Below are 20414 nucleotides of genomic sequence, written 5' to 3'. Positions count from 1 at the left end.
AGTCTGGCCTGGGCTTCAGGGAAAGCAGACATGGGAGGCGGGGAGATAGAGGGTCTACGATAGCCGTTGTGGTCAGCCCCACACAGCCCCTGGCTCCAGGGCCGTGAGGACATTTGTTCAGGGGGGGCTTCTGGGTCTCCCTCCCCAGGGGCATTATAGTTGGGCCCGTGTAGCAGAAAGGGCCTGGGCTGAGGCATTTCAGACACCCAGAGTGACCATGGACCAGGCTCCTTTCCTCTGGGCCTTCGTCTCTGGCCAACCCTCAAATGTTTCTCTCTGGTCCAGATCTCTCATGAGCACCAAATGGGGGTATCCGTCTGCCCATTGGGTTTCTCCGTTTGCATGCTCATCAGACATAGCAAACTCAATGCTTCCCAAACCAAATTCATCCCCTGAATACTACTACCCTCCGAGCCTACGTCTTTTTTTTTTTTTTTTTTTTTTTTTTTTGCGGTACGCGGGCCTCTCACTGTTGTGGCCTCTCCTGTTGCGGAGCACAGGCTCCGGACGCTCAGGCTCAGCGGCCATGGCTCACGGGCCCAGCCACTCCATGGCATGTGGGATCTTCCCGGACTGAGGCATGAACCCGTGTCCCCTGCATTGGCAGGCAGACTCTCAACCACTGCGCCACCAGGGAAGCCCCCAAACCTACTTCTTGTTCCAGTTTCCCACTCAGTGAGGGCTCCACCACCCACCAAGCTGCTCAAGCCCAAGGAACTGGGTGTAATCTCTGACTCCTTCCTCACCCACCCCCTCCCATGTATTTATTTACCAATTCCCCCGGGCGTTACCTTCTAAGCAGCTCTGAAGTCTGTCCAAGTCACTCTGCCCACCACCACCACTCCAATCCACGGTTCCATCATCATCCTTCACCTGGACCACAGCTCCTGCCTCCTCATTGGCCTCCTGGCCTCTCCATTCTACCTTCCTCCAGGCCATCCTCTGCACAGCAGCCTGAGTGGTCCTTCCAATATGCGCGTGTCATCACGGCATTCCCTTACTATGAACAAAAGTGGCTAGTTCAGCTTGCAAGTGCAACTATTAATACAAGTGTTTCTATTGATACAACCATTGTGCTTTATTTGCAGCCAAAGCACTTTCTGCTACTTCTCATTTCATAACACAGTGTACCCAAGGGTTGAGAGTTAATACAATTAGTATTTATTTACTTCTTCATCAAGTGCATTCTAAAGTGAAACTGGCATTAATTTTTTCTTCTTTTTTTACTGCAAGTGCCTGGCGGTGGAGAGCACGATGACCATAGCAAGGTTTGACACCATGACCTTGATTTGTGCTAAGGCAGCAGTCTAACCCAGAATTTGCAACATCACTGTAATGTCAACATAGTGACAAAGGTAAATAATGTCCTATTATTTTTATGAAAATGGTTTGACCTGGCAACCCCCGCTCCCCAAAAGGGTCTCAGGGACCCCCATGGGCCACACGTTGAGAATCACCAAACTGGAAAACTTGTATCCACTCTTTAAATCTTAGCTCTCTCTCTGCACAGACCTTTAGTTGTCCCCCAAATCTGTTTTCTCCTTCTTCCTTAGTAATAGAACCCTCGATTTTTAGCTGAGCTCATTGTTGCCCAGATTTCAGTGATATTTCCCAGCCTCCCTTGCAGCTGGGTATGGCTAAATGACTCGGGTTTGGTTAATGGAAGTAAGAGCAAGTGTTAGGTGCAACCTCTAAGGCTTGTCCTTCAAGGGAGAGGGTGTGTCCTCCTTCAGGCAGGAATGCAAACATCCTTCCTGTGTACCGCCTGCCTGCTTTTCTCATTTACATGACTGAGCAGGCTCCTGTAGGCATTTAAGATTATAACCCCTGACCTGGCCCAGTTCTCTCCATTCATTGGTATATTCAACAAGTGTGCGGTGTTTAACAGCCCAAGGCACGCTGCTGGGGCCCGGGGGTGTGATGTTCAGTAAGCTAGACATGGTGACACGGACACTAAACATTTAATAATTCCATCACAACTGGATAAGTGCCACAAAGGGAGAAGCACAGAATGTTGGGACAGCTTATCATAGGGAACCTTATTGCAACTGGGAGGTTGAGAAAGGCTTCCACGGGAAGCATAGATCAGTAACCACTGGGCTCTGCTCTCAGTGAAAGAAAATTCCACATAACAGAGGCTGGAATGAGACTGAAGTTGATTTCTCCCCTGAAGGAAGCCTGGAGGCGGGTGGTCCAGAGGTGAGGGTTGTGGGGTGAGGAACAGCACACCCTCATCCTCCGCGTGACCCCTCCTCCTAGTCTGAGAAGGCTGCTCGGGCGCCCCAGTTGAATGAAGGTTCCCTTGTGGTAAGACCTCCCAGTACCCTGTGCGGCTTCTCCCTTGGAAGCACTTATCCAAGTGAAACAATTATGAAATTGTCGTTTAGTGTCTGTCTCACGGGCTACAGTGATGACCACATCTGTCTTACTTAGCACCCAGCAGAGAGCCTGGGGCCTGGTAGACTCTTAATACTTGTCGAATACTTTTTAAAATATTAAGTTGTATTGATATTGATTGATTTTAAATATATGGTGGTAATAGATACATCCCATAAAATTTACCATTTTAACCATTTTTAAGTGTTCAGTTCTATGCCATTAAGTACGTTCATGTTATTGTACAACCTTCACCACCATCCATCTCCAGAACTTTTTCATCTTCCCCCACTGAAACTCTGTCCCTCTTAAATGCAAACTCTCTGTTTCCCCCTCCCCCCAGCCCCTGGCTGTTGAATACTTTCTGAATGAATGAATGCAGAGGGGCTAGAGAAAGGCTCACAGACTTAAATGCCTATAGGAGCCTGCTAAGCACTATAACTGAGAAAAGCTGGTAGTAAACATTAGGGAGGGGTGAAGACTGAGGTAAAAAGAGGCCCTGCCTCAGCTACTGAGGGCAGCTACTAACCACACAGCTCCAGCTGAGCTGACAGTAGAGGTTGTACCAGAACATGAACCCAGAGTCGCCAGCTCTGCCAACATTTCAACAGAAGGTGGAAAACCAGACATTTATGTAATATCTCCTAATTTTAATGTTGGCAACTAATTTTGTGTTTTGTTCTAACACTGAATAAATCACACAAAGCATTCCAAGGGCTGGATCTAGCTCAGGGCCCACCAGTTTGCAACTGATGTACCAGATGGACGGTGTGATGCCACCCAGCTCTTGGGTCTGTGGCCTGTGAAGATGGGTTCCCAAGAACCAATGCCTCCCTCTGGGGTTTTCAAGCAGGAAAAGAAAAGGGGAAGAGACAGCAAGTTTATATTGAACATGTAGAACTGCTGTGTGCTTTATATGGTTGTGTATTTTATTTAATCCTTACAGCAATGATCGGGCATAAGTATTATTTTCCAGACCATACAGATGAGGAAACTGAGGCCCGAAAAGTTTAAGAGAATCACTAACAGTCGCAAAGCTGGTAACTACCCCTGATGGCACTAGGATTTGAACTTACCTGCTTGGCCCCTAGTCCCTGGATGGTCCCCCTCACCCTACTGCCTCTCTCCTCTGCAGTAAGAAAGGCTAGGAGGACTTCCCTGGTGGCACAGTGGTTAAGAATCCGCCTGCCAATGCAGGGGACACGGGTTGGAGCCCTGGTCCGTGAAGATCCCACATGCCGTGGAGCAACTAAGCCCGTGCGCCACAATTACTGAGCCTGTGCTCTAGAGCCCAAGAGACACAACTACTGAGCCCATGTGCCACAACTACTGAAGCCGTGTGCCTGGAGCCCGTGCTCCACAACAAGAGAAGCCACCGCAGTGAGAAGCCCGCGCACTGCCACAAAGAGTAGCCCCAGCTCGCAGCAATTAGGGACAGCCGGTGCGCAGCAACGAAGACCCAACGCAGCCAAAAATAAATAAATAAAATAAATTAAAAAAGAAAGGCCAGGATGAAGGGGGAAGGGCAAGATAGGGGTAGGTGGTTAAGAGATACAAACTACTATGTATAAAATAAACAAGCACAGGGAAATATAGCCATCATTTTGTAATACCTTTAAATGGAGTATAATCTATAAAAATATTGAATCACTATGCTGTACACCTGAGACTAATATAATATTGTAAATCAACTATACTTCAATTAAAAAAAAAAAGAAAGGTCAGGATGAGGCGGCGGGAAGTCTTCTCCCACAGCAACGGAGGGGGTAGGAGGCCAGTGACCTCATCTGGGGCTTCTGAGGCTTGGCGTCACCAGGATCCCTCACATCTAGAGAGAGATTTTCCATTTTCAAAGCACTGTCACCTACATTAGCATATGCCAGACCTTTTCAGCACGTATTACTATCCTCATTTTACAGAAGAAGAAACCGAAGTTAAGCTCTCTGCTCCATTATATGACGGTAGGCACGGAGCATGGGGGTTTCCAGAAGTCTCCTGGTTCCTGAGACAAAGCTATTTTTGCCGCGTGTATTTTGTCTCCAGGCTGGAGGTGCGGGGGTAGACCGGGGGGGAGCAAGAGATGGAGGCAGAGGGTAGCCAGCACCCAGGCTGCTGACAGAGTGTTGGGGACCAGGCTGTGGGAGGAGGGGTGGGGCCGCCTGTGGAGCAGGGAGGTTGGAAGCCCCAGGTGCAGTCCTGTGGTGGCCTCCTCACCAGAGCAGCTGCAGTGGCACCCTCCACAGCCTCAGCAAAGCGGGTGCGAGTGGGGCTTGGGGAGGGGGGAGGGGGAGGGGGGAGGGGAGGGGAGGGGAGGGGAGGGGGAGGGGAGGGGAGGGGAGGGGAGGGGAGGGGGAGGGGAGGGGAGGGGAGGGGAGGGGAGGGGGAGGGGAGGGGAGGGGAGGGGAGGGGGAGGGGAGGGGAGGGGAGGGGAGGGGGAGGGGAGGGGAGGGGAGGGGAGGGGTAGGGGAGGGGAGGGGAGAGGGGCACAGAGGCTGTTCTCTGGGAAGCAGAGTTCTGCAGGGCTGAGTCACCTCCACCCAGGCCACATTCCCCCCGGTTCCACGACCACTTTCTACAACTCCCAGAGGGTGGTTGCAAGGCCTCCCGCCCCATGGGAGGTATGAGCAGGCAAATTTCAGAGCCCAGCCTGGGCTCAGCCAGCTGGCACCTGCAGGCCCTGGAGAAACTGTCAGCCACAGAGTGGAGCAGATAGAACCCATCCCCACCCGAATCTCATTCCCTTCAAAGGTCGAACCCCACCTTGGGGTGGGCCCGAGCAGGGAAAGCTAAGCGCACCTCCTTTGGGGGAGGGGTAACAGCAGGAGCCCAGGCCTAGTACCCTGGCTGCTGCGGGAGGTGAGGCCGGGACCTTTGTGGGGCTGCCCTGCCCCGTGGAGATGAGAAGACCAGATCAGGGGTGGGGGACACACCGGCAACGGTGACCACAGGCCTGAAGGCGCACAGTATGGCCTCTTGCCTGACACGCTGGACTGGGCAAAGCTCTGGACCTCGTTTGGCCTCCAGAACTTCTGGAGGAGGCTGTCAGGTCCCTGGCAGGGCTGGGGGTGGAGGTCCTCAGAGAGGCCTCTTCCCCCTCTTGGCCTATGTCTCTCTCGGGCACTGTTCCCCACCATGATAGTGGGGTGCAACATGGCCCCCGCGATTGCTGCTGCCTTCACCTCACACCCTCATGCTGTCCCCGACACTGTACGAGCATGGGCTCTGTGGCCAACAGAAAACGGCAGAAGGGATGGCATGCCACTCTCCAGATTAGGTTGTAAAGACATGTAGTGTTCGTCTTGCTAGGTCATGGGCAGCCCTGTGAAGAGGCCCACGTGGGGAGAGGCCAACGCCCCTGGCGGGCAGCCACCTGAGGGAACTTTTCACCACCAGATCCTCCAGCCCAGCCCAGCCTTCAGATGCCTACAGCCCTGGCCCAAATCGTGGCAGAAACCCCCGTAAGAGGCCCGCACCAGAACTACTCAGCCAGGCTGCTTCCAGATTCCTGAACTTGTGAGATAATATCTTTACTCTCTTACATTACTGCGTTTGGGGGTGGTTTGTTACGTAGCAGTAAATAACTAATACACCCCCTTCCCTTTTTTTTTGGCTGTGCCGCGCGGCTTGTGGGATCTCAGTTCCCAGGACTTGAACCCAGGCCACAGGGGGGAAAACCCGGAATCCTAACCACTAGGCCACCAGGGTGCTCCCCTCCCTTCCTTTTTAACGAGGACCTAAGACGATTCCCCCTCCCCACAACCCCCATGAGCTCCCTGCCTCCTTGCCACCCTTTCCCCTCCAGGACCCCAACCTGGAATGTCAGTTTGCAGATAAACTTGGTGAAACAGGATGGATTGATCTCACTCCCTGGACCCTAAGAGGACACGGAAAGGGCTGGAGGTTCTCTTGCTGGATGGGGAGTGGGGTTCAGGGCCAGAGAGGCAGGAGCAGGAAAGTGACCCTGCCCCCAGGAGAGATCCCACAGAGACAGGCCGAGAATTAATCAAAGGAGCACCGTATACACAAGCCCCCTGCCCCCATTTCCTTCCGCTCTCTGCTCTTCTCTTCCTCAGTGGGTGGAGGAACAGGTGGCCTCTGTCCCCTCCCTGTCCCCTTTGTGCATGAGCGCGGGGACGTCCCTGCACAGAGCCTGTGCATCCTCAGTGACTCCTCTCAGAAGCCCAAAGGGCAGAGGGTGTCACCTTGTAGAGAGGAAGAATGTCACCCACAGAACTTTCCAGGAAACCCCTGCTCCATTAAAGCCTGGTGGCTTTCACCACGGCCGTGGAGAGCAGGCTGTGGGCAGAGCTAAGGAGTCTCCTTGGCAGCGCCCCTAGCCCACAGCAAAGGGGGTAGATGGTGCTTTGAAGGCCGCTCAGAGGGGCTTCAGGCCTTCCCTTACAGTGCGACCGTCCCTGGCGAGCCCCAGAGCCTCCTTTCTGTGCCCCTGTGTCCCTGCCTATGACGAGACAAGGGTCACCACCATCCTAAGGCTGGGAACCTCAGATGGCCTCAAATGGGTCATTATTCCGGCCCCTCCCCGCCAGGGCTCTGTACGGAACGGAGGTGCTCCTCTCCCCATTCTGTCCCCAAGTCTCTGGCCATTGTGTCTCCACGGGGCAGGTCTTCAGCTTCATGGTTCGTGTCTGTGTCACTGCACACAGCACACAGGCTCGGGGGACAGTGGCAGGGCCTTTGCCACATCCTGTGTCTGTGCACCCCCCCATTGGCGCCTGTAGACCAGCTCCCACCCACTTGCAGTGTGTTCTCCCTCCAGTCCAGGGTGACAGCTCCCTCAGCCCAAGTCCAGAGCCCTGCAAACACTGCAGGCGGAGGGCTGGGTCCGTGTGTGTGTGTGTGCGCGCGCGCGCGCGTGCTCTGCTAAAGCACCGTCTGCCCCACCCAGAGAAATGTTCCCTCCTAGAAAGACAGACAGACAGAGCAAGGAGGCGATCAGGCTCGTGGGTCTCCTCCTCCTTCACGAATGGATGCTCAGCACACCCACAGATTTCGAAGCCCTCGTATTATCCCATATCTGCACAACCCCTTTGGGTGCATTATCCTCCTGGTCCTATTTCGTAGATGAGGAAACTGAGGCTCAAGGAGACGAGCTCTGGTCACATCAGCACAGCCGGGACCAGAAGCCAGGGGTCCGGACTCCTGAGGCGTTAGCAGCAGCCAGGGTCTGGGTGTCTGTTCTCTTCCCCACGTGGGGCACTTTGTCCCCAGGACTCCCCTGTGTCAGACTTGGATCATAACTTTGCCAGGGCCAGGGTGATCTGTCCTGAGGGTGTACAGGGCGAGAGACAGTTGCTGGGTGCGCTCTCATGCGCGGACCACGGAGAGTGCAGTCACAAAGGTAGAGCCAGCCCACGGGGCATCGGGGCTGCCTGGTCCCCGGTCCCCACACTGCTAATCTGCCTCAGCCTGCCCTGTGACCCTGTGGTGTGTGACAAACAGAGACCACTGGGTGGCAGTGTGCGCTCGTGCCTGCGACCAGAGAGGTCGCCCAGGGCTGCGGAATATAGGGGTGAGGCGGAGGCTGCCACCCAGAAAGGTTGCGAGACCCCATCTCGGGAGGACTCGACCCGGCAGGGCTGAGTGTGTGTGTGTGTGTGTGTGTGTGTGTGTGTGTGCGCGCGCGTGTGTGCGCGCGTGCGTGCGCTGCCGCCAGAGGGCCAAGGACAGTGCTGAGGTATGGCGTGCGTGGGGTGGGCCTGAGGGCAAAATATAAAGGAAACCGGGCAGCCGGAGCAGCGTGAGCAGAAGGACGGAGGAGACGGCTGGAGGGGTGAGGGGTGAGGGCTGCCCGGACCTTCAGGGAAACGACTCCCCAGGAGAAAGAAAGAGCAAGACAGACACCAGGAAGAAAGAATCACGAAGAAACCAGGAACGGAAAAGGGGAAGATGCACGACTGCCTGGGGAAAGTAGGTCAGAAGGCCAGGGTGTGAGAAGGGAGCCCAGAGGCTGGGGAGAGGCAGAACCTTCCCTGGGCAAGAAGGGGCCGGACTCAGGCTTGCTGCTGACGGGGAGTTTATTTGCACTGAAGTGCGGAGATGCAGGGGCTGCCCGGCTCCAGCTCAGGGCTGCTTCAGCTGCGGCTGCGGCTCCGGATCCTCTGTCTTGCCCTGAGGCTGAGGTGGGTGAGTCCCATGCTCTAAGGCAGAGAATCTGCTTGGTCGCCACTGTGGGAAGACAGACACAGAGGGTCGGAGGAAGAGGAGGGGGAAGGGAAAGGGAATAAGCTATTCCTTCCCAGGCCCCTCCTTGCCCATATGGTCCCAGGCCTTCCCTCAGCCCCTCCTTTGGTTCCTTCAGGCACAAGGGGTCCCTGGAGTGCAGAGGCTCATGGAGAGGGGGCTCTGAGGGCAAGTTCAGGGGTCAACCTTGCTCATCTACGTGAGGAAGGGGTGCCAGACAGCACACCGAGGACTGGGGAGGGGGGCTCCCGGCTCACCCGTCTTCTCTGAAGGTGAAAGCTAAAGGCTCCAGTCACCAACACGAGGAGGAAGAGGATCCCAAGGATGAGGAGAGGAAGGTGGCCTGTTTCCCAGGCCCCCGGGGCTCCCCCGGAACGTTGGGCGCCTACGGAGAGAGGTCAGGATTGCAAGAGCCATAGGGTCATGGCCGGAAGGACACCCTGCCACACCCCCACATGTTACCGGCAATGAGACCCGGAGAGTTTAAGGCGCTCGTCCAGGGTCACTCAGCTAATTATTGGCAGAAGTGGGTCAGGCCTAGACAGGAGCTGGAGGTCAGCTCCCTGACTGGAGAGAAGGAGCGAGCGTGGTGTGGGGAGGAGGTCTGGAAGTGGGATGGAGGTGACTGGTCTGGAGTTGGGGCTATGGCGCTGTGGGGTCTCGGACCTGGGCGGGACAGCTCAGCGAGATATACGGCGGTCCCGAGAAGCCTCTGCCCCTGGTACAGACGGCACTGCCAGGGCTGAGAAAGGAGCCTGGCCTCCGGCATCAGCAGCCAGGGGCCTGCGGAGGTCCTGCGAGACCGCTCGTCCAGGGGGCTCCACACAAAGTGTTCTCGTCCAGATGCCGGAGTCACCTCACAAAGCAGTTTTCTCAGGTTGCCAGGTGATCCGTGGGATTTGGGAGTCACTGAAAAAATTAAAGGGAAGAGATCTTTGGGGGCCCCGACCCCCTTACATGAAAGCCTAGGCCCGACCCCCAAGTCTCACTTGCCTTGACTCACCTGGGCTCTGATTGGGTGAGGTGGAGGGGAGGAGATCAGGGTCATGGCCACATTAATCTTATCAAGACAAAGCTCTGGTCAGATCACTCTGCTGCCCCCAAACTTTCCAGGCTCCCTACTGCCTTCGGGGGACGGCCCGAAGGATCACGTGACAAAGATTTCAGATTCCTTTTCATGACTTTCTACTCAAACACTCAGAACCCCTCCCCCATCGTTCAGGTGAGCTGGCCTCCCGGAGACCTTGCACTTTTCCTGCTTCCGTGCTGTGGCTCACATCTGTGTCCCCCAAATGCATTCTAGCCCCATTTCTGAATGTCTAGAGAACAGATCAACCGATCTAGGGACAGAGCATCTCGAAGCTGTGCGGCGGGGATGGGCAGGAGGAGAAAATCGATGAATGGCCTGGAGCTGAGCATGGCGTACAGGCCCCTGAAGGTTTGCTGGCACAGACACCTGAGTTTAGCCCCAAGTCTGGCACTTCCCAGCTCTGTGACTTTGGGAAAGTTCCTTCTCTGTAAAACAGGGACAACAATCTCTCTCCCATTGAGGTGTCATGCAGATAGCTTGGAAAACTGACTCGACAGTGGACCCTCAGGAAGACCTTGGACAGAAAGAACTGGTAGGCTGTGGTAACTGACTGGGAAGGAGGAAGTTGAGGATGAGTAGGACACGAGTGGCTGACGGGAAGGTGACTTAGCAAGAGGATTGGGTGCGAGGAAAAGATGGGGCTCAGAGTGAGGCTGAGGTGTGGGTACCATATCTACGTAGAGATACCTGGGAAGCAGGTGGAAATCCAGCACTGGTCTTCAGGAGATGTGTTGTTGGCAGATTCATTTATTTATTCAACCAATGTACATTATTAAGTGCCTACTTTGTGGAGCTATTTAGTGGCATAGGTGAGTTCGGCAGACACAACCAAGCGGTGATAGTTACCGATCAATCAACACATACCTTCTGAGTTTGTTTAGTTTTTTCTTCTATGTTTGTTTTATACTGTCTTGAAAAGCCCTCGCTCAGTAAATATTTACTGACTAAGGGACGGATTTATTAATTCCTCCCCAATCCAGGCCACTTCCTGCGACTTTAACCCAGGCCCTGGCTCCAAAGTGGACACGGGTTCTTGAACTATATTCCACTTCTCTTGAACCATTCAAACTTCTGCCACCTCTCCTTCTAACTTCTCTGACCCTCCCCCCAATTCAGAGCAGGGGAGTCCCTTACGGAAGAGTGGAACATTCATCCAGTGACTCAGGGGAGGTTTTCAGTTTCTGTTCGTTATATGGGGGCGAAAAAACAGGAGGCCACAAGGGGCATCCCCCTGCAACTTGTGCCCAGTGGCCTGGCATCATGAGGCGGACTTGCCCAGTCTTTGCCCAGCTAGCCTTCCCTTCCTGTCCTTTCCCACATGGGGCTGACCTGTGATGACTGCCAAAGTGACAGTGGCAGTGAGCTGCTGCCCCTGCAGGTGGACGCCGCAGGTGTAGGTCCCAGCCTGGGCCTGGCCCACAGCCTCTAGTAGAAGGGTAAAGTTGCCATGGTCTCCAGCCACCAGGAGGTCAGGGCCTCCCCCAGGAGGGGTCCATGTGGCAGTGAGGGAAGACTGGGTCTCCACACCCAGAGGCAGGTGGCAGGGCAGCTCCACCCTGGAACCAGCTCCAGCGTATACTGTCAGAGGGACTGGGGGCTCCAGGCCTGCAAAGAAAAGGGAGCCCCAAGTTACAAAGGGGCTGGAGCGCTAGGTCTGCAGGGAAGGGAGGAGGAAGGGTGAAGGAGGTGGTCCAGCTCTGAAGAGTGCTAAGGAGCAGAATAAGGTGGATGAACTGCGGGTGCTCAGAACCCCCGAATGTGCGTGGGCCAATAGGAGACCAAAAGGCGGCAAGTGAGGCTGGATGACCAAGGGAAAAGCTAGAAGGGAAAAGCCGCTGAAAGGCTGCAAAGAGAAAGAGAAAGGACTGGGACAGTGAGGCCCAGAGCAATCACAGGTGCCATCAGCTTGGTTTGGGGGCTCATAAGCCCGGGGGAGGTGACGGGGGGAAGGGGGGGCAGGAAGGGATTGTGGTCAAGTGTGAACGCAGACTGGAGGAGTTACCCAGAACAGTGAGGCTGTACGTGGTGGAGACATTGAAGCCATCTCTGTAGGTGAGGGTGCAGCCCCAGGTCCCGGAGTCCAAGGGGCTGACATGGGGCAGGAAGAGGAAGTTTCCGGCTAAGAGGTGATGGGGGGACTCCTGAACGGGGACTCTGCCTGGGTCCCGGAACCAGTGCACAGAGGCCGGGAGATCAGGGCGGCTGAAGGAACAGTTCAAAATGACGGAACTGGAGGTCCACAGAGACCCGAGGGGGCTGGCAGTCACTGCGCAAGGACAGAGAAGGTTGATCAGGCCCACTTTCCCAACACATCAGGCCAGCTAAGCTGGAAGCTCCTGGAAACAGGCACCTGGCTGTAGATCTCATTGTCTTCTCTCTCCCAACCGTCCTCCCACCCACCCAGCCCAGGGCCTGGCCCCGGAGGTGCTTAAAATGCATACCCAGGAGTCCCCTGCCTACTTCCCCTGCCCCCTGCCTCCAGTTCACTGGGCTTGGTCTACGCTTCCCCTTCTCCAGGCCTTGCTTGAGGATCCCCACTAAGGCCACCCCGAGCTACAGACTACAGATGTCTCAACGGAGTCACTCCAGCCCCGCGCTCCCCCCTCGAAGGGGTGCATCCCCTCCTCCACCCTGGCACTCCCGCTGTGGGTCGGGGAGGGGAGCTCGAGGGGTGATACGATCTCTCCACCCGGCCCTCCCTACACACACGTGCTTCTCCGGGGGCACCTTCCACCCCGCAGGCAGGCTCGCCGGCCCCTTCCGCCCCTCTGCTCGGGGCTCTCCGGCAGGGCCTGGGACGCATCCTTAGACGCACAGCCAGCCTCTGCGCAGCCCTTCCTGCCTCCGGGGCGGCGGGATATGGGGCGCCCTCCTCCTAGCCCCGTTCCCCCCTCCGTCCCCCCCACCCCCGCCACACCTACCCGCCGCCTGGCCCACGCGCAGACGGAGGCGGCAGGCGAAAGCGCGGTCCCCGAGGCGCACAGCGGCGTGGTACTCGCCGGCGTCGGCGCGTCGGGCCGGGCGCAGCCACAGCGAGAAGTCCCCGCGCTGGAGGCCGCGCTCATCCAGCTGCACGCGGGGCTGCAGGGGCGGCCTCCCGACGCGCAGGCCTCCGGGAGCCAGCCTAAGCACCGTGTAGCGGCGGGGCCCCGGGCCCCGCGGGGAGAGCGCCGCGGGCTCACTGGGCGGGAGAGAGATGGGACTGAGAAATGCGAGGGGAAGAAACCCCGGGGAAGAGGCCGTCCAACCACACTTTGAGGATGAGGAAGCCCACCCAAAGGAAGATCTCTGGACTGCTAACCGTCCCGTCCCCCGCTCCGGTTGGCCAGCACCATCCACTACCGGAGACAGGCAGGCGTGCTGGGGGACGCAGGTGTGAGGGAGGCAGGCTGCGGAGGAAGGGCGGGGAGGGGGGCGGGGGGCGGCAGGGGAGGCTGAGCCACTGGCTTCAGAGGGACTGACAGCTCGGGGGGAGAACACAGAGGGCTGGCTTGGGCCCGGGACTGGAAGTCTGCACGCCTTTACGGCTGGAGCTGGGGGTCTTGCTGCTGCAGTCTGGGGTGCCTACCTGTCTGGTAGATGCTGCCAAGTGACTTGTCTTGTTCGCAGAAGGCTGAGGTCCTGGAGGGGGATTGTGGGGCTGCAGGGGAGCTGGGCAGGAGCCCCCTCCTGGGCCCACACCACCGGGACCTCTGCCCCAGGGTCTGGAGCCTCCACTGGGGAGGAAAAGAGAGGCCAAGGGGAGGGGCCGTGAGCCAAAAGATTTCAACGCAGAGAAGGAGCCTCAGTGTTTTCTGAGGGAGAAACAGGGCTGAGGGAGACCTTGGGTTTCTGCCCCTTCCCTGCCAAGGGGGAGACCTAAGAGAGGCTTTGGGGGCTGAAGGACTGCCCCAAGAAAGGCGTTAGAAGAATCCACCCAATCTAAGGGCCTTGGCATCTCTGTGTGGTCATCGAGAAATCCCTCCTCACCCCCTGCTGTGGGTCTGGAGGTCAACCCTCCCAGAGGGTGGTCCCCACCTTACCTGCAGCTGCCCACAGCAGTTGCAGAAGCAGCCAGACCGGGAACCGAGCCTCCCACATCTCCTCTGAGCCCTGGGCCACACAGCCCTCCAAAGGGAAGAGGTCAGAAAGTGGGGAAGGACTGATGTTCAAGAGGGGTTCTGCAAAGAGGGTGTTGGAGAAAGAGAATCTAGAAAAAGAGGAATGGAGGCCTGGAGAGAGAGGGAGGAACCAACGACCAGGGGCTGGAATCTAGAGGAAAGCCCGGCAGATCGGGCAGCCGGAGGGTGCGGTCAGGGATGGGGTGGGGGTCCCGGGGGATAGGGCAGGGTGCTGGCAGAGAGCAGAGTGGAGGTAAGGTGGCTGTCTTGAGCTAGAGGCCCTTCTGCTGCTCCCAGGGCCCTGGCCCCTGTCCTGTCTTCCCTCCACCTTTCGCACTTCCCCTCCCCGTCGCCCCCCCCCCAGCACCCCAGGGCTCACGGTTTCGCTTCGCAGTGGAAAGTCTGAGGGGGCTGATTCCCAGCAGCATTACCTCCACCCCTGTGATGGCGCTCCCCTTGTTTATTTCCTCAGTCCTGGGTGTCCCCACCGCCCTCTCCACTCCTCCCCCACCCTCCTGACTGTTCTCTTTCCTGAGGAACTTCTGCCCTTCTCTTCTGCCTTGAACTACCCACTTGCCCATCTCTGAGCTGCCTCCCCAGGCCCCAGTCATACGTTCTTGGCAAGTTCTTTCCTTGGTACTCATCCCCTCCCTTATTCCCTTACCTTCCCAGAACTTCATTACCCTCGTCTACCTGTCTCCCCACCCATCCAATGACTCCTAGAAGCTCTGCTGTACCCTAAGAGATGGTAGGTCTGAAGAGGGGCACCCCACACACAGGGAAAAGAATAGCTGCACTGTCTTGTGCCTTCATTATGTGCTGGGCATTGTAGTGGGCACTTTGTGTACAGTAACTCATGAAATCTAATATTATCCCCCATTGTACACATGAGGAAACTGAGGCAGGCTCAGAGATTAAAGGTCAGGTAGGGAGTGTGAAGACAAAAGCTGTGTGTGTGTGTGTGTGTGTGTGACCCTGACCCCGGGTGAGTTACAGGTGTCTTCTCATCTTTGGGGATGAATGGTATCAGTGAATCACACACACCCCTCTACAGCTCAGACCTCTGTGTGATCAGCAGGCTCTCCCAATCCAGAGGCTCTGAACTAGGAGAGGGCAAGGGTGATACGGAAAAATGCAGATATCTTGCAGCAGGGATCCTGCCTCGGGAAAACCTGAGGCAGAACTAGGGAAGGAAGGCTGAGGCCAGAGGGGAACTCCTCCCCACGCCACCCAGCCTGCGGAGCCAGAACTTGCATTAGGCCTGGAGCCGCAAGAGGTCCTGGAGTTCTCCCTGCTTGACCAGGAAGGAGCTCACTGCTCAGTGCCAGGCAACTCTCACTCCATCCAAAGAGGCTGAGACCCAGGTCTCCTGCCCTCTCCCACTTCAGGGGCGGGACTTCCTGTTTCTGAGGCTGTTTCTTTGCCTGGTTCAGCACAATAGGGCTGGTAGCTTTCCACTGGGCTCAGCAGTGTCTAGCCCGGTGCGGGTTAGCAGGGAAGGGTGTGTGTATGGCTGGGAGGAACATCCCCAAGAATCCAAAACCGAGACGCGAGTCAGCTCCACCGCCCCACCCCCACCCTGTCCACCCGGAGCGCTGCTGCTCTCGTCTTCTCCCGGGGTGGGTGGTAGGAGGGTGCCGCTGGCCGATTTTTTATAGAGGGGAGGGGTCCTGATAGAATGTGCCATTGGCCACCCTCCTCGCTCTGCCCGGGTAAGCAGGAGGCAGGTTAAAAACAGAAGCGCGACCGTTTCTTTATTAAATTATACAAAAAGGGGAGGGGAGGGGGGCAGCTGTGGGGCTCGGCCCCAACCCTGTTCCCACCCCGGCCTGGCGCTGTCTGAGAGAAGGGGATCTGAGGGAGACCCAGGGATCAGGCAGGGTAGGGATGGGCAGGATGTGAGGCTGGGATGCAGAGGTTAGGAAGGAGAGGCTCCCAGAGGAGGGTGGGGCTGGCTGCGGGGATGGAGGAAGAGAGGAGGGAGAGGGAGGGGGCCACTGGAGACCAGCTGGGGAGCTCAGATGGAGCAGGTCAGGAGGTGGAAGATGGCAGTGAGGATGGAGGGGGCAGTGTGTGGAGGGGCGGCACGAGAAGGCTGGGGAGAGAGAGGGCGGCAGCTCTGGCGCGGGGCCCAGAGCAGGGAGCCAGGTGAAGAGCGGCTGTGCTCGGCTGTCCCTACCCTCACCTCCAGGCCCCCGAGGGGCCTCCCACCCCCAGCCCACTGGCGGGGGGCTCATGCCGACGCCCCATTTTCTGTCTTCTGCCGCTTGGGATCCGCTTCATCCTGTGGAGAGGGAAAGAGCTGCGGTAGCCGTCACCTGGGAGAGGGACCGCCCTCTGTGCTGCTCCAGCTCCAGCCCCCGCCCTGCACCACCGGGATCTAGGTCCAAATCCAAAGGGCTCCCGGCCCTGCTGCATCCCTGACAGCCCCTCAGCCCACAACCCAGCCCAAACCTCCTCTTCGGCAGCTCTCTTCAGCGCGGGCCCTTCGTCCTCATCTTCTTCTTCTTCCTCATCTGAGGAGCCAGAAATGGGTCATTGGGGAAGGGCTGGAAGCTCCAGCAGAGACCCCCTGTGGCGGCCCTCAGCCCTGCTTCAGTCTTCAAACCCACCCTGACGGTTCCTCTGAGCCCAGCCTTCCCTGCCCCTCCCCACCTTCCTCGTCTCCTTCATCCTCCTCCTCGCCGTCCTCGGCGGTCTCTTCTTCCTCCTCAGCTCCGTTCTCCTCCTCCTGCGGACAGGAGAGGGAGGTGTCAGGATGGCCCTGTGCCTCCACCCACCGTCCCCGCCAAGGGTAAGGGGCCTGAGGGCGGGGTGGCGAGGCTGTGAGGGGCCGGGGAAAGGCGGGCCCCCAGGAAGGGAGCTGGGGGCCCGGTGGGCAGGTGACCCCTCCGCACCTCCACCACTTCTTTCTTCCGCTCTTTCCGGCTTGCCTTCTCCTCCACCTTCTCTTTCTTCTCCTTTAGGTCCTGCAAGAGAGAGACAGGTCACCTTCCTCTCACCACAAACGATCTGCAGCCCTTACTTAAGTCCCTCCAGGCCCGGTTCTCCCTCTGCAGTGACTTTAGAGGAGTGGGAGATGGAGAAAGTGGGCGGTGCGGCTTAGAGACTGAACAGAGGTCCCAGGGTCCTCACAGCCACAGAGGGGCTGAGACCAGACACCTTCCCCAAGACTCGAGGGAGGAGAAAAGTGAAGCCCGGGAAGAGGCAGCCAAGGTAAGCGCTCATCACCCCCACCAAGTTCTGCCCAACCTCACCGGCTGAAGAGTTCAGCTCAGCAAAGCAAATCCCCTCCATCTGCTCGCAGCCCTGATGCCCCACCCCCTCTGAGGTCCCTCCTTCGCCTGCCCCCTCCCTCTGCCGGCCCTGCTCTGCCTTTTGTCTATCTCTGGGGCCTTTTCCTGAGTACTCTCTCCTGGGCATCCCTCCCAGCTTCCCTCTCAGCTGCGAAAGCCTTTGTTTCCCCCCTAATCCTCAGGCTCGTACCTGGCCCAACGCTACAGGAATAGGAAGAGCCCCTTTGGCACGACTCCCAGTGCCCCCTCTCACTTCTGCCCACTCCTGCCCCCAGGCAGTGCAGGTGGCTTCCTCCTCCCGACCACCCATGGTGCGTGCACCAGCACGGCGTGGGCCCTGGTGTGGTGTGTGCACTGGTGTGGCAGAAGGGTAGGAGTCACCGTTGCCAGGGGGGATGCAGGGGAAGTAGGGTAAGGGAAACGTGGAAGGGAAAGACTCTGGGACCTGGTAGACGAAGAGACAGACAAGGTCTGTGTGGGCAGGATGGGAAAGTAGAGGGGAAGGTCCCTGTGTAGAGCCCCCTCCCTCCACACGGCCCCTCTCTCCTTCCCAAGACCCCAGCAGGCACACCTTTGATGTCTTGTCCTGATGTGATGTGGCCCAGGGAGGTGCTCACAAGAGTCCCCTCTCTCGGGACACCACACCGGCCCTTCCAATTGAGATTCCAGTCCTCTCTCTACCCCACCCCTTGGCAGGCACTGTGGTGTCTCTGTGTGATCGGATCGGATCTGGTGTTGGTGTGCAACTCTGTGTATCCGATTCCATGGGGATGGAAGTTTTCTGGGTGAGTAGATCACCCTGGGAGGGTGTGTCCTTTCTGGAACAGGGTTGGGACAGGAGCGAGGTTTGGTGCTGGGTGGTTGGCCTGGAGGGACGCTCAATTCCCTTCTCCCTTTATGGGGAGCGCAAAACGCTTGCCCCTCTCACTCCAGCTAGGTTTCTTCATGCCACTTCGCTGTCCTCATTTCTCTGCCACATGGTCGGTGTGGCATTTCTACTACCTGGTGGGCTTTCCCCTACATCCTGGGCCTGGAGAGCCAGGGGATCGTCAGCTTCTCTCTGGGGGCCCCAGCACCAGGTCTGCACGGCCCTGGCCTGAGTTTCTCATCGGGGCTGATGGAGGAAAGGAGAGTGAGTGCCAGGGAGGGAGGGAGTCTACCAGAGGCCAAAGTCCAAGGGGCCGGGCCCTCTCCTCCCCTGTCTGGTCCTGTCCTTCTGGTCACTGTCCTTCCATGATCCCTTTTCCAGGAGGGTATGTGACCTAGGTCTTGTGCTAGGCAGCTCTCTGGCCTCATTTACTCAACACGGGCACACACACTGACACAGGCTGACACTGATTCACACGCACAGCTACAGAGGGGCGCCCACGCGATCCGGAGACGCACGGCCCGGTGCTTGGGCACGCTGGCACACTCTCGAGACAGCACAAGTGCCGAGCCACTCGGCACTCACAAAGCAGCCACACGGTTCCAGAACAGCTACGTCTCCACACGCACACATGTAACTGACACGGGCAGTCCCACACGCTCGCTGGATTTCAGACATACAAAGACACCTACTCAGTGAAGTCACATGCCACCGCACAGCCCACCGGAGGGCCGCTCAGCACACCTTGTCAGATCTCACACGGAGCCCCTTCTCCCACTGCCTCGAATCCCATTGGTTCCCCCTTTCACTTCACCGGCCTCCAGGAGACCTCTGTGACCTCCTCAGCAATCACCCCCCACCCAAGGTCGGGCTCCCAGCCCCCAAACCCTGGCCGAATTAATTTCCCCAAGCGACACTCAGCAGGTTCCCTAGGGAAATTAGAGAAAGGCTGGAAGAGAGGCAAGGCCGAAGGGATGGGGCCAGGGAGGGAGCTGACGGGAGCAAGGGCAGCGCGATGCAATGCCATGCAATGCTGGGCCCCAGCTTTTTCGAAGGCTGTTCCCGACCCCCTTCTGGTTTTTAGGAATTCAAGATTCTTTAAGCGTGGGGGGAGACGCTGGAGGAGGGCTATGCAGACTAAGAGAGCTGAAGGCCAGTGGACGAAGGAGTGGATTCAGATGGAAGGAAAGGAGGGAAGGAGAAAATAGACAGAGGCAGTAGCTGTCGGAGGAGAGAAGCAAGAGTCGGTTGGGCCTCGAGGGGAGGGGCCGAGAGGAACAGCCTCCCAGGAGAGTCCTGTTTACACCGGAGGCTCTCAAACCGCTTAGCGGAGGAAAGGTGAGGTCAGACTGGAAGGGAGGACAGGGGACGGGGCGCCGGAGAGGTGCGCGGGGGAGGGGGCAGGGTAGATGAGACGCGCAGAGCTCCGACGGTCACCGGCCGGGGTGGAGGCGCGCGAGCCGGGGCCGGAGAGGGGTGGGGACGGCGCGGGGCCGGAGCGGCCAGGCCGGGAGCCGGGCGCACGGCGCTCGGGAAGCTAGAGGGCGCTGGCGCGAGCCGCGCGGAGCGGGGCAGGCAGCGCCAGGCTGGGGCGCGGGGGGAGGGCGGAGCGGGGTCCACCGGGACCCTGCACCCGGGCAAGCAGCTTGCGGCCGTCGGGGGCGGCCTGGGGCGCACGACTGCGCGGAGCCCGGGGGGCGTGCGGAGGCCGGGCCGCTGCCGGCCCCGCCCGTACCTTGGCGCTCAACTCGGCCGCTGCCTCCACGCTCTTCTCCGACATGGTGCCGGGGCCGGGGCCGGAGCTGGCGGGGAGTCGGGGTCCCGGGGCCGGGACGGAAGGGCCCTGGACGGCGGAGGGTGGCCGCGGCCGGAACCTGGCGCGGTGGCGGCGGCGGCGGCGACAGCGGCAGCGGCGGCCGCTCGGCAAGCTGGGGCTCAGGAAGAGGCGGCAGAGGCGCGCGGGGTGGGGCGGGGGTGGGTCTGGAGCGGAGACCCGCAGGGCTGCGGCCGTCCGGAGGGCGGGCGGAAGGGCGGTGCGGGCGGTGGCCGGCGCGCTCCGGCCGCGGTCGCTCGGTCCTCGGCTCGCCGCCCCCGCACCCGCAGAGCTGCCGCCGACCAGCCGCTGCCGCCCCCGGCCAGGGAACCCGCTTATAAAGCGGCGCTGCCCGACGGGAGGGGCTTCCCAGGGGTGGGGCAGGCGGGAGCGGGGAGGAGAAGAGAGGGGAGGAGGATGAAAGCGGAGGTTGGAGAGGTGGGGATAGGAGGATGAAAGCGAGGGGAGGGAGCGCGCGAGAGGCGGGAGGGAGGACTACACCAGGAGGGGGAAATGGAGAGACTACGGTCGCGGCGAGAGGAGTGGGGCGAGGAGGTGGGAAGGAGTGGGGCGAGGAGGTGGGAAGGGGTGGGGTTCCTGCGGGGAGGTACCTCTCCGAATCCCGACCTACTAGTAGCCGGCGAATGTGGAGTGTGTCTTTTGGGGGCGG

General features: G+C 58.6%; 2 protein-coding genes across 2 annotated transcripts; both read right to left on the bottom strand.

Moving 5' to 3' along the window:
* Nucleotides 1-8405: 8405 nt before the first annotated feature.
* On the bottom strand, nt 8406-13747 carry LAG3 (lymphocyte activating 3; the record flags this gene model as incomplete). Its single annotated transcript, XM_082665409.1, is given in 9 exon segments — nt 8406-8562; nt 8835-8962; nt 9244-9486; nt 10997-11272; nt 11670-11933; nt 12589-12848; nt 13185-13231; nt 13235-13383; nt 13690-13747. Coding segments are annotated over 9 exon segments (1530 nt in total). The 3' UTR covers nt 8406-8457.
* Nucleotides 13748-15504: 1757 nt separating this feature from the next.
* Nucleotides 15505-20078, bottom strand: PTMS (parathymosin). Its single transcript, XM_082665430.1, has 5 exons — nt 19667-20078; nt 16665-16736; nt 16423-16498; nt 16222-16283; nt 15505-16051 (listed from the first exon to the last, which is right to left on the bottom strand). The coding sequence occupies exons 1-5, from the start codon at nt 19709-19711 to the stop codon at nt 16001-16003; spliced, it is 306 nt and encodes a 101-aa protein (XP_082521556.1). The 5' UTR covers nt 19712-20078; the 3' UTR covers nt 15505-16000.
* Between the last annotated feature and the right edge of the window lie 336 nt (nt 20079-20414).

The sequence above is a fragment of the Grampus griseus genome (genome assembly GCF_964374135.1).
Source record: "Grampus griseus genome assembly, chromosome: 11".
NCBI lineage: Eukaryota > Metazoa > Chordata > Mammalia > Artiodactyla > Delphinidae > Grampus > Grampus griseus.
Note: the sequence above shows the minus strand (reverse complement) of the source record. Positions and strands in the feature narration are given on the sequence as shown.